The sequence below is a fragment of the Bos javanicus genome, chromosome 13 (genome assembly GCF_032452875.1).
Source record: "Bos javanicus breed banteng chromosome 13, ARS-OSU_banteng_1.0, whole genome shotgun sequence".
Lineage (NCBI taxonomy): Eukaryota > Metazoa > Chordata > Mammalia > Artiodactyla > Bovidae > Bos > Bos javanicus.
Window position 1 is genome coordinate 1,378,571 of NC_083880.1, and position 13,082 is coordinate 1,391,652.

At 40.1% G+C, this 13,082-nt stretch overlaps 1 protein-coding gene across 2 annotated transcripts in view; it reads left to right on the plus strand.

The window, feature by feature from the left end:
• PLCB1 (phospholipase C beta 1) overlaps positions 1 to 13,082 on the plus strand; it is an 857,319-nt gene that overhangs the window by 590,551 nt on the left and 253,686 nt on the right. For both annotated transcript variants that reach the window (XM_061435580.1, XM_061435581.1), the window contains exons 5-7: positions 5,882 to 5,961; positions 8,220 to 8,273; positions 9,293 to 9,368. In XM_061435580.1, coding sequence (XP_061291564.1) covers positions 5,882 to 5,961; positions 8,220 to 8,273; positions 9,293 to 9,368 — 210 coding nt within the window. The remainder of the gene's footprint in view (positions 1 to 5,881; positions 5,962 to 8,219; positions 8,274 to 9,292; positions 9,369 to 13,082) is intronic.

A 13,082-nucleotide genomic window follows, 5' to 3' on the forward strand; every position in this document is an offset into this window, starting at 1 on the left:
GCACTCTGTCTACCAGATCTATTCCCTTGAATCTGTTTGTCACCTCCACTGTATAATCATAAGGGATTTGATTTAGGTCATACCTGAATGGTCTAGTGGTTTTCCCTACTTTCCTTAATTTTAGTCTGAATTTGGCTCATGATCTGAGCCACAGTCAGCTCCTGGTCTTGATTTTGCTGACTGTATAGAGCTTCTCCATCTTTGGCTGCAGAGAATATAATCAATCTGATTTCGGTGTTGCCCATGTGGTGATGTCCATGGTTGTCTTTTCTTATGTTGTTGGAAGAGGCTTTTGCTATGACCAGTGTGTTCTCTTGGCAAAACTCTATTAGCCTTTGCCCTGCTTCTTTCTGTACTCCAAGGCCAAATTTGCTTGTTACTCTAGTATTTCTTGACTTCCTACTTTGCATTCCAGTCCCCTATGATGAAAAGGGCATCTTTTTTGGGTATTAGTCTAGTAGGTCTTGTAGGTCTTCATAGAACTGTTCAGCTTCAGCTTCTTCAGTATTACTGGTCAGGGTATAGACTTCGATTACTGTGATATTGAATTGTTTGCCTTGGAAATGAACAGAGATCATTCTGTCATTTTTCAGATTGCATCCAAATACTGCATTTTGGACTCTTGTTGACTATGATGGCTACACCATTTCTTCTAAGGGATTTTTGCCCACAGTAGTATATATAAATGTCATCTGAGTTAAATTCACCCATTCTAGTCCATTTTGTGGAGAAGGCAATGGCGACCCACTCCAGTATTCTCGCCTGGAAAATCCCATGGGCGGAGGAGCCTGGTGGGCTGCAGTCCATGGGGTCGCGAAGAGTCAGACACGACTGAGCAACTTCACTTTCACTTTTCACTTTCATGCATTGGAGAAGGAAATGGCAACCCACTCCAGTGTTCTTGCCTGGAGAATCCCAGGGATGGTGGAGCCTGATGGGCTGCCGTCTCTGGGGTCGCACAGAGTCGGACACGACTTAAGCGACTTAGCAGCAGCAGCAGTCCATTTTAGTTCACTGATTCCTAAAATGTCAGTGTTCACTCTTGCCATCTCCTGTTTGACTACTTCCAATTTGCCTTGATTCATGGATCTAACATTCCAGGTTCCTATGCAATATTGCTCTTTACAGCATCGGACCTTGCTTCCATCACCAGTCATATCCACAACTGGCTGTTGTTTTTGCTTTGGCTCCATCTCTTCATTCTTTCTGGTGTTATTTCTCCATTCTTCTCCAGTAGCATTTTGGGCACCTACCAACCTGGGGAGTTCATCTTTCATTGTCTTATCTTTTTGCCTTTTCATGGTGTTCATGGGGTTCTGAAGGCAAAAATACGAAGTAGTTTGCCATCCCCTTCTCCTGTGGACCACGTTTTGTCAGAATACTCCATCATGACCCATCTGTCTTGGGTGGCCCTATATGGCATGGCTCATAGTTTCACTGAGTTAGACAGGGCTGTGGTCCATGTGATCAGATTGCTTAGTTTTCTGTGATTGTGGTTTCCAGTCTGTCTGCCCTCTGATGGAGAAGGATAAGAAGTATATGAAAGCTTCCTGATGGGAGAGACTGACTGAGGGGGAAACTGGGTGTTGTTCTGATAGGTGGGGCCATGTTCAGTAAATCTGTAATCCAACTTTCTGTTGATGGGTGGGGCTGTGTTCACTCCCTGTAACTTGACCTGAGGCCAAACTATGGTGGAGGTAATGAAGATAATGGCACCTCCTTCAACAGGTCCCATGCATGCACTGCTGCACTCAGTGCCCCTGACCCTGCAGCAGGCCACTGCTGACCCACGCCTCTGTCAAAGACTCCTGGACACTCATGGGCAAGTCTGGGTCAGTCTCTTGTGTGGTCACTGCTCCTTTCTCCTGGGTCCTGGTCTGCACAAAATTTTGTTTGTGCCCTCCAAGAAGGTTAGGCACAGGGATCTTCAAACTCCAGCTCCCTTTCTGCTCATCAGAAAGTTCAAGTTTTAATAGTGTTCTGCACAGGGAAGAATTACACCAAAATTACCATCTGCAGAGTTTGCTTGGTATTTCACCCTTCTGCCTCTTCCCTTCCCATTCCTGCTCACTTCCTGATAATGTTGCCCAAGAACACTTCATAATAAACCCATTTCTCCTAAATCCTGTCTCAGGTTCTGGGGAGCCCAAAGTAAACACATGTTGTTTTTTTGTTGTGCAGTTGCTAAGTCATGTCCCACTCTTTGTGACCCCATGGACTGCAACATACCATGCTGTTTTAGCTCCATATAATATGGACTGACACCAGTACCTAGCCAAGGATTGTGTTGTTTCTAAAGTTGTCTTGGTCACTGCTTGAGACCTGGAGTCTTTGATTCAGGCTGGATTAGATCTTCTGCGTACCTCAAAAGGCTACAGGAAATCAGTGGATTCTAGGAATTCCATACTTGGAAATTTAGATGCTCACATTCTGAGAATGTGATGAAATAAGTTATGCCTTACTTTCTGAATGAGCTACGACTGTTCAGTGAATGTGGTAATGATGCAGTCCTTCAACTGGCTTTATAAAAAACCCATAGAAAGAGCAAAGGATCTAGAAGACATGTCCTGACCAATAACGCAGCCACAACTCCCAACTATGTGTGGATGTTGAACCCTTGAAAGGTTGCCAGGGCAAATTAAGATAGCTGTAAGTGCAGAATGCACACCTCATTTCAAAGACCAAGTGCATAAGAAGAAAAGAAAATTGCCCAATAATCTTATGTTGATTATATAGCAAATAATATGTTTGAAATATTGGGTTGAATAAAATTTATTATTCAATTTATTTCACCTGTTTATTTCTACCTTTTAAAAAAGTGGCTTCTGGAAATTTTAAATTATTTGTGTACCTCCCATTATATTTCTATTGAACTGAATGTAATAGAGGTCTTAGCTTTCAACCTTAAATGTCAGGCCAAATTAAATCTCCTTAGCTCTTCATAATACCTTCACTGTACCTATTTCTGGTGTGCAATTGGCCCCCAGTAAATATACAAAATGGTACACTGCCCTCAATTATAAATACTTTTACCAATGCATAAGGTTGCCATGGACTTCCCTGGTGGTTCAGATGGTGAAAAAGAGTCTGCCTGCAATGTGGGAGACCTGGGTTTGATTCCCGTGTTGGGAAGATCCCCTGGAGAAGGAAATGGCAACCCACTCTAGTATTCTTGCCTGGATAATTCCATGGAAAGAGGAATTGGCGGGCTACAGTCCATGGGGTTGCAAAGAGTCAGACATGACTGAGCAACTAACACACACACACACACACTCAAGGTTTCCTTGGAGTTGGAAAAGTCTACAGTTTGACCCCTAACCTGAAAAATATTAAGTATTATACCAGAAACATATTTTGAAAATCAGTGCCAGTAGTTATTACTCTTAGTTTAAAGTAATCTAATCTGAAAACATTTTATTTTAAAGCTATTAATAGTTATTCCAAAGTTTTCCTCTGTGTCCATCAAGTTTACTTCACTGACAGCTCTTCTGTACTGTCTTCCCCAAGCCCTCCACTAACAATCTGTAGAGTGTCAATACTTCTCTCCTGGACTATGACAGCTTCATAACTGAGCCCCCATAATTGAGCATGGAGTCTTAACCAGTGAACCACGACAGAAGTCCCCAAACTCTACTTTTCTTTTTTAATTTATTTTTCCCCAACTCTACTTTTCTTGTTACAACTTCCCTTCTTTTTTTCCAATTCATTTTAGGCTACTCCCCATTCTCACTAAATTCTGCCAGTAAATTATAACCCACAGAATAATGTGAATCTTTTTACAGAACATATGGTGTATAATGTTATCTGAGATTTTTCTTTGAAGTACAAGTTATTTCAGGTGATAATTTAAGTGGCTTGATCACACTTATTTGTGCAAAATTGATCTGTGCTTAATGTGAATGTTTTTTGCTTAAGTTTATATAACCCCAGAATTTAAAAGTCTTCAGGGAAAATTCAGTTCAGTTCAGTTGCTCAGTCATAGCCAACTCTTGGAGTGCAGCACACCATGCTGCAGTCAGTTCTTTTCCAATCAGTTAGTTCTTCACATCACGGGGCCAAAGTATATGAATCAGAGCTTCAGATTCAGCATCAGTACTTCCAATGAATATTCAGGACTGGTTTCCTTTAGGATTGACTGGTTGGATCTCCTTGCAGTCCAAGGGACTCCCAAGAGTCTTCTCCAACATCACAGTTGAAAAGCATCAATTCTTCGGTGCTCAGCTTTCTTTATGGTCAAGGAAAATTCAGTTCAGTTAAGTTCAGTCGCTCAGTTGTATCCGACTCTTTGTGACCCCATGGACTGCAGCACACCAGGCCTCCCTGTCCATCACCAACTGCCGGAGTTTACTCAAACTCATGTCCATTGATTCAGCGATGTCATCCAACCATCTCATCCTTTGTCATCCCCTTATCCTCCCACCTTCAATCCTTCCCAGCATCAGGGTCTTTTCCAATGAGTCAGTTCTTCACATCAGGTAGCCCAAGTATTGGAGTTTCAGCTTCAGCATCAGTCCTTCCAGTGAATATGCAGGACTGATTTCCTTTAGGATGGACTGGTTGGATCTCCTTGCAGTCCAAGGGACTCTCAAGAAAATTAAAGATCTTTAATTTAAGGAGTTACGTATCTATACTTGAATGGATAGGAGCATCTGTCATTGATAACTATTTGTGTGGCAGTTTATATTGTGCTGATTTTTCTAAATAAGCTCAATATTTTAAAATAAAAACAAACACACAAAACTCTGCTTAAAGTGTCCCTTTCCCTCCCCCATCACTTGGTACCCCAAGTTTTACCTCTATTATTTCTGTATTACATGATGGCATATTATTTGCATATTATCATAAACCAGGAGGCAAAACACAAAATAACAATAAAAACTATAGTAGAAATAACAAAATTAGATGGAAAAGCTGTTGAACATTGAAGAGGGAGTCAAGTCAACTACAACATCAGATGATTACATTACTTAGCTCTTATCTCATCTTCTCTTAGAGACTTTTTTTGCAGCCCAGAATGTTGAGTGTTCCAGATCATCACCCAGAATGGAACTTCAGCTTTTTTTGTAGATTTGTTCTTTTGCATTTTTTATTTTGGATGCCAAGAGAAATCAGAGTTGGGTGGTGTGACGTAGGGATTGGGATTAGGACAGCAGTAAGGACTGGACAGAGCTGAGGGGAGGGAACAGTACTGAGTACCGTGTGACACTGGGACTGCAGCTAGTTGAGACACTTCTAGAACTGTAACTAATATTTAAAGATTCCCTGGTGTAGCTGTTTTGACTTGAGTAGTAAAATAGGAAGATCTTATTTGCAGATGTGTTGAAAATATGCATATGTGCTAAGTTGCTTCAGTCATACCTGATTCTTTGGTACCGTATGGACTGTAGCCCACCAGGCTCCTCTGTCCATTGCATTCTCCAGGCAGGAATACTGGAGCAGGGTGCCATTTCCTCCTCCAAGGGATCTTCCCAACCCAGGGATCAAACCTGCATAGGCAGGTGCTTGTTTACTACTAACGCCACCTGGGAAGCCCTGTCGGAAATATAATTGACTACATTTTAAAATTCTCTATGTGTTAATAATGCAAGAAAAAGAGTGAGACATACTTGGTTATTAAAGGCAATACATCAGTTCTCTTATCTCTAGGTATTTTAAAAAGCAGGTAAAATTTTGTTCATGGGTAAAGAACATTTCCTTAGGAAAAGAGTAGTCATTCCGTGATCTGAATTTAATTGTGTCATTTTAACAGAGGGAAAAAAAGGGAAAAAACCCTTAGGCATACAAATTGAACTAATTTGTCTTCCTAGTAGCCTCGCTAAAAACATATGTCTAATGACTGCACAGTATTTAAGCTAATGAAAGTGTGATTCACATTTTTCAGGAATGGACAAATGAGGTTTTCAGTTTGGCAACAAACCTGCTGGCCCAAAACATGTCCAGGGACGCATTTCTGGAAAAGGCGTAAGTAGCTCTAATTTTATTGCAAAGGGTGTTGCTTCATCTGAGTCAGTTTCCTTTCTCCTTTGTGAGTCTTTTGTTTATGCTGCACTGGCTTCTCACATTGATAAACATAAATTTCCCTCTGGGACTTGTTAGAGAACTGATAGGTTCACTGCTTGGAATTGGAATACTTCCAGTAAAGATTGCTCTTTCCTCTGAGCTCTACATCTGTGTTACACTGAGAATGTCAATGCCTTTGACACTCAGTAAGGAGATACTTCTAAATCCTGGCAACTATGCCCAGAATCAAAAATTATTCATCTCAGAGAGTCTTCAGCCCTACATCTGCCTGCATTGTATTGATTATTAATCTGAGGAAGAGAACGAACAACATATGGGACTCAATTCTCCAGAGTCTAAGATCTCTGATAGATGCAGCTTAAATCAGTTAGCTGATGTCCTGATTCCTGTTCTTCTAGACAATCATAGCAACTGTTAGTAAGAAAGGAGAAAAAGAATGTAAGGGGAAAAGCAGAATGAAAAGGAAAAGAAAAAAAGCAAATCAGGAGTACCCAGTCACTCTTGAATTACATAGTTTTTCTGAAATTTATTTGACCAAGGAAAATAATGATTTCTGCCAGATGAGCAAGTAGGAAAGCTGGTTGTGATCAGTTTGGACACTGGATGTTCAGGAGGTTGGAAAGCCTTGAAATCAAAACCACAAATGGAAACATTACTAGGTGGTCCTCTATTTTTATTTAATAACTTTCTGTCTTCCCTCTTCTGTAAGACATACCCATCATTCCAAACCAAAGACTCCAGTCCACATTTCTTTCATACTCTTTCTTGAATTTCTTTTGCTGTTAACCCGGACTTCACAGGTTTACTCAAATGCTCTTTCGTGTCATCCTCTCATCGCATTACTTTGTCACCTTCAGGACCCTTTCTACATGCCTTCCCCTCTCCTCCTCCCTTTATTCTGCTTTTTTTTGTTGTTGTTTCAATTGTCTCCTTACCATTCTTCATCTAACAGACTTTCTGGAAAATCTGCTGTGCCACACAGAATGTTGGTGGAAAGTGACACGTAGACATAGCATGTTACAGCTAGTAAAACAGCTAGTTGGCTCATCATGCCTATTGCAGATGTCCACTTCCAACAGGCATCTCCCTATGAATAGCTGCTATGGTCATTCTAGAGCGTGCCTTTTGGGGAACACGCTGTAAGCATTTCTGTCGCATCTACACCTAGGAATGGAATGGCTGTGTGCATGAGCAGTTGGTGTCCCAGTTATATACTCCTCAATAGTAAGCATATTAAAAAGCAGAGACATTACTTTGCCAACAAGGTCCATCTAGTCAAGGCTATGGTTTTTCCAGTAGTCATGTATGGATGTGAGAGTTGGATTGTGAAGAAAGCTGAGTGCCAAAGAATTGATACTTTCAAACTCTGGTGTTGGAGAAGACTCTTGAGAGTCCGTTGGACTGCAAGGAGATCCAACCAGTCCATTCTAAAGGAGATTAGTCCTGGGTGTTCATTGGAAGGACTGATGCTAAAGCTGAAACTCCAATACTTTGGCCACCTCATGCGAAGAGTTGACTCATTGGAAAAGACTCTGATGCTGGGAGGGATTGGGGGCAGGAGGAGAAGGGGAAGACAGAGGATGAGATGGTTGGATGGCATCACCGACTCGATGGACGTGAGTCTGAGTGAACTCCGGGAGTTGGTGATGGACAGGGAGGCCTGGCATGCTGCGATTCATGGGGTCGCAAAGAGTCGGACACGACTGAGCAACTGAACTGAACTGAACCGAACTGAAGCTTTCCTATGCCTTCTCTCTGTCTACATGCCCAGAAGCAGTGAAAGAGATAAGTGCAGTTTTATATTCACACAATGGAATACCATACAGCAATGAGAGTGAAAGATTCATAGTGAAAAGCAAATATATGGATGGATCTTGAAAACATAATATTGAGTGAAAGAAGCCATAAAAGAGTGTGATTCTATTATGTAAAGTGCAAAATTAATCTGAATGTTTAAAGGCAGGATAATGGTTTGCTCTTGGGGGCCCAGCTCTGGAAGGGGCATGAGAAGGGCTCCTGGGGTTCTATTAAAATAAGAATATTCTTTTTCTTGATGTGGGTGCTGATTGCAGAAACCTGGACAATAGGTGAAAATTCAGCCAACTGTACATATGAAAAAGCCTTTTTCTATGCATTTGATTCTTCAATAAAAAGCTTTTTTTAAAAAAATTAAACACTGTTTTCTGCTTCTCCAACAGGTATACTAAACTTAAGCTGCAAGTCACTCCAGAAGGACGCATTCCTCTCAAAAAGTAAGCTGTGCAAGCGATTCCCATTATTTTCTATTTCTGTTTCCTCAGAGACCTGAATCTGTGCTGTGCCTCTGCTCTGGTCCAGGGGAGCCTGGAGCTGTGTGGTCGCCAGGCCCCACATGCACTGTATGTGCATTGGTGCAGCTGCTTTCCTCACAGAGGCTTCCTGGGCTTCCTCCTTCCCCGTGGCGTCACTTTCAAGGAACACCAAAGCAGGAAGTGGGTGGAGGGGATGGGAGACCTTTGCTGTTAAACCTAAAAGAACATCTGAGACCCAGATCTAGTGTAGGAATGGGAATTAGGCAACCGTGATGCCTCTTTCTTCCAAGATGACACTAGCCTTGAAAAAAGGGTTGCAAACTCAAATGTCAACAGAAGTTAGGCAGAGAACATCCATGACAAAGCAGGCCAGGGGCAAGAAGGAAAACTGAAGAATGAAATCTGTCTCAAAGAGACAAGGATAACTCAGCTCTACCAGATTTCCCATGGGGCTAGTGGTTTCCAGGTGATAGATTTCCTAATGTTTCAATAGAACCCATAAATCCAAATTATTAAACTGTCCATTATTTAAGTTATATATTTTAAAGCAAAATCACTGACCAAAAAAGTGCATTTCTAGACCATATTCAGTCAAAAACCTTCAACTTTTGACAGCTACCAGTGACTTCTGCTCATAAAAAGGTATTTATTAATAATAATATTAGCAATGTACACTTTTAGAGCAGTAGATAGCAGCAAGGAAACAAAATTGTTAAGATATTTATTTTAAAGCTTAATACTAGAAGCATTTTTAATGCAATGGTTTTTAATTGGGTCATCATTGTCTCAAAATATTAATTTTCTATTAGACACTTTGATTTTGAAAAGCACACACATATATCTCTCAGAGCGCAGATGCTGATACTGGAGCAAGTGTTATATTTTAGGTCTTTACAGGTGAGGGATGCCGAGGTTTGAGTGAGTGGGGTGTTGCGGCTGGCATCTGCAGCTCTCTCACCTGGCCTGCTTTCCCTTCACAGCATATACCGCCTGTTCTCAGCAGACCGGAAGCGAGTCGAGACAGCTTTAGAGGCTTGTAGTCTTCCATCTTCAAGGGTGAGCATGACGCCTTCCTAAAATTACCACTGCTTAATAGCTCTGGATAATCATGCTAAAATATATCATGCCCCGATATTATCCAAACATTTTTAAAGTTAAGAATATGACTTATTTGTTAATATTTACAATATATGGGTCTCTATGTATCTTTTTCAATCCCGTAATCCCAGTATTTTCAATAAGAAAGCCCCTTGTTCTTTGTAAATTTTTAAAAAAAATAACCAACTAATGCCAAAAATGTATTGGCAAAAAAATATTAACATTATCAAGAATTTAAGCTGCTCATTAATAACAAATCCTTTCTTGATGTTCCTTGAGATATTAACTGATGATTAAGAATTATGATTAGGAGGATTTTAAAATATTAATTTCGTTTTATCTCCCTTTTAAAAGTCTAGGTTTAAGACTGATAAGTTAATAAATAGAATGGCAGTACATTTTTATAAATAAATGTTATTTGCATACTATGCAGGGCAGTGCTCAAAAGGCTTTGTCTGGGAAGGGTGCAGAATCAAAACATTTTGGATGTTGCCTACTTTGCACCTAAGTGACAGGTGAGAGGACAAGGATGTGAGATGCTTTTGGTTTTTCGCCTAGTGCGTTTGAGGCACGTAGTATATTACGGAGAAGGCAATGGCACCCCACTCCAGTACTCTTGCCTGGAAAATCCCATGGATGGAGGGCCCTGGTAGGCTGTAGTCCATGGGGTCGCTAGGAGTCGGATACAACTGAGCGACTTCCCTTTCACTTTTCACTTTCATGCATTGGAGAAGGAAATGGCAACCCACTCCAGTGTTCTCGCCTGGAGAATCCCAGGGACGGGGAGCCTGGTGGGCTGCCATCTATGGGGTCGCACAGAGTCGGATACGACTGAAGTGACTTAGCAGTAGCAGTAGCAGCAGTATACATTAACCTCCTAAAAAAAGTAATTTGCCTTCATTTAAATGTATTTCTACACACTTGGTTCTAAAACAATTTACTGTTGTTTCTGGGGTAACTGGGTATATTGCATAAAACCTTTTTCTTGTCCTCTATGCAGAACACTCCTTTCTTTTACAAATTATTTTTATCCTGGTATCTAAGCAACAAGTAAGCAAAAATAACACTTAAACCCAAGAAAGAACCACTGAGTCTCTTGAAACATACTGGCAACATTGAAGTTGCACTGAATGAAGTTGAGAAAACATTCTTAAATTGTGAATAAGTAATGAGAAGTGTCGAGAGCTGTTGGGTTGGCCAGTTCTTATTGAGAATTTTTTTGAAAAAAAAAAAAAGAAACAGATTAAAGACTTTTGTAGGTAACAGAAAAGGAAAGAGTGACTGTTTGCTGTCAGTCTCTTGCTGTCTGTGGAAAAAGTTGCTGATGCTGCAAACAGGACAGAACTATGGAAGGGCTCCCCAAAATGTTTCAGCGTCACTTTAATAAGCAAAAGAAAATGATCAAGCTTGTTATTATTGCTCTTTTGTTTCATGCTTTGGAGCCAGAAAGATGTAACAGTTAAGATCCTGTCCTTGACTCAACAAATATGTCTTTTTTAAATTTGACCTGTAGTATTTTTTCTTATTTTTTTAATTGAAAAATCATTGATTTATGTGTGTTGATTATGCTCTACAGCAAAATGATTCCAGTATGAATACAGTTTTTTCCTATGCTATACAGTAGAACCTTGTTATTTATTTATCCTATATATTAATATAATAGTTCAGTTCAGTTCAGTTGCTCAGTTGTGTCCGACTCTTTGCGACCCCATGAATCGCAGCACACCAGGCCTCCCTGTCCATCACCAACTCCTGGAGTTCACTCAGACCCACATCCATCAAGTCGGTGATGCCATCCAGTCATCTCATCCTCTGTCATCCCCTTCTCCTCCTGCCCCTAATCCCTCCCAGCATCAGAGTCTTTTCCAATGAGTCAACTCTTCGCATGAGGTGGCCCAAGTACTGGAGTTTCAGCTTTAGCATCATTCCTTCCAAAGAACACCCAGGGCTGATCTCCTTTAGAATGGACTGGTTGGATCTCCTTGCAGTCCAAGGGACTCTCAAGAGTCTTCTCCCACACCACAGTTCAAAAGCATCAATTCTTTGGTGCTCAGCTTTATTCACAGTCCAACTCTCACATCCATACATGACCACTGGGAAAACCATAGCCTTGACTAGACAGACCTTTGTTGGCAAAGTAATGTCTCTGCTTTTGAATATGCTATCTAGGTTGGTCATAACTTTCCTTCCAAGGAGTAAGCATCTTTTAATTTCATGTCTGCAGTCACCATCTGCAGTGATTTTGGAGCCCAAAAAAATAAAGTCTGACACTTAGCATCTGCTAATCCCAAACCACTAATCCACCCCTCCCCCCATCTCCCCCTCACATCACCTTTTCCCTTTGGTAACCCTAAATTTGTTTTTGATATCTCTGAATCTGTTTCTATTTCATAGGTAGATTCATTTGTGCCATATTCTATATTCCACATATAAGTAAAATCATATAGTGTTCTTTCTCTGTCTATTTTATTTCACTAAGCATGATGCTCTCCAAGTCTGTCCATGTTGCTGCAAATAGCGTTATTTAATTTCTTTAAGGATGAATGCATTGCACTATATATACCACATATATTCCACTATATTTTTATCCACACCTTCTTTATCCATTCAGACTCAAGGAGTATCTCTTGAGCTCTTATTGTGTGCCCTCCATCCCTGATAATATGGTAGTGAGAAAAATAAAATTTCAGTCCCAGGATTCAAGGATTATACAGTCTCTGAGGGTGCCAGTTAAAAATTTCAACTGACAGATGTAAATTGGGGAAAACGCCATGAACAAATGGAATGGAGCATTGCTACTGAGAATAAGAGAAATTCATTCCAGAAAAAGAAAACTGTGCAGCACCGTGAGTCTGGAAAAAGTTTACCAGTTTAAGTAACTGTAAAAATATCACTGTATTTAAGCATGAAAAAAGAAGCGTGAAACATTTAGAAAGATGTGCAAAGAATTTGTTTTCTCTGTAGTTGTTCCTGATTTGACCTTTACCTGATTTGACCTAACATCTTGTTGTGGGGGAGGAGATAAAAAATGTTAACTTGTTACTATAAATCTAGCCAAGGGAAAAAGGAATAGAAGAAACTGAATAGAAAATCAAATCCATCAATCAGTTCTCTGCAAATTACAACTTTCTAAACAATTGGATTCTGAGAATTCAGTCAATAATTACAAATTGAGTCTTTATAATCCACTGTGTCTTTTATTTATAGGTTTGCACTTTCAAACCAGTGTCAACTGGAGACATTTTTAAAGGAAAATGAAATTCAAATAGCAGGGTTTAAATTGAAACGATATTTATCTTTAGTAAATTAAATGTTAGAACAATTTTCTGAAAACAAATTGGAGATTTAAAAAAAAAATCAACCTCCATCATAAAGTTTTTAAAACTCATTATTCACAGTAAAGTATACTCTACTTGGAGGAGTGGTAGAATTAGATGCTGTGAAAAGATCTATAAACCAAAGTCAGTTTCAGAGCTAGGAAACACATGTTTCCTGGAACTGGCTATATATTTTGAATCTTTGCTGTGATTTCATATCTACAGAACAGTGGCTCTAGAAAATATCCACTAATTACCAAAGGTGTACTGACAAGAGGTGTTTTAAACGCTTCTCAGAAGAAAAGGTTGCACAAATGGTAGATTGTGTTTAATTACAGTACATATCGGGGAGCCT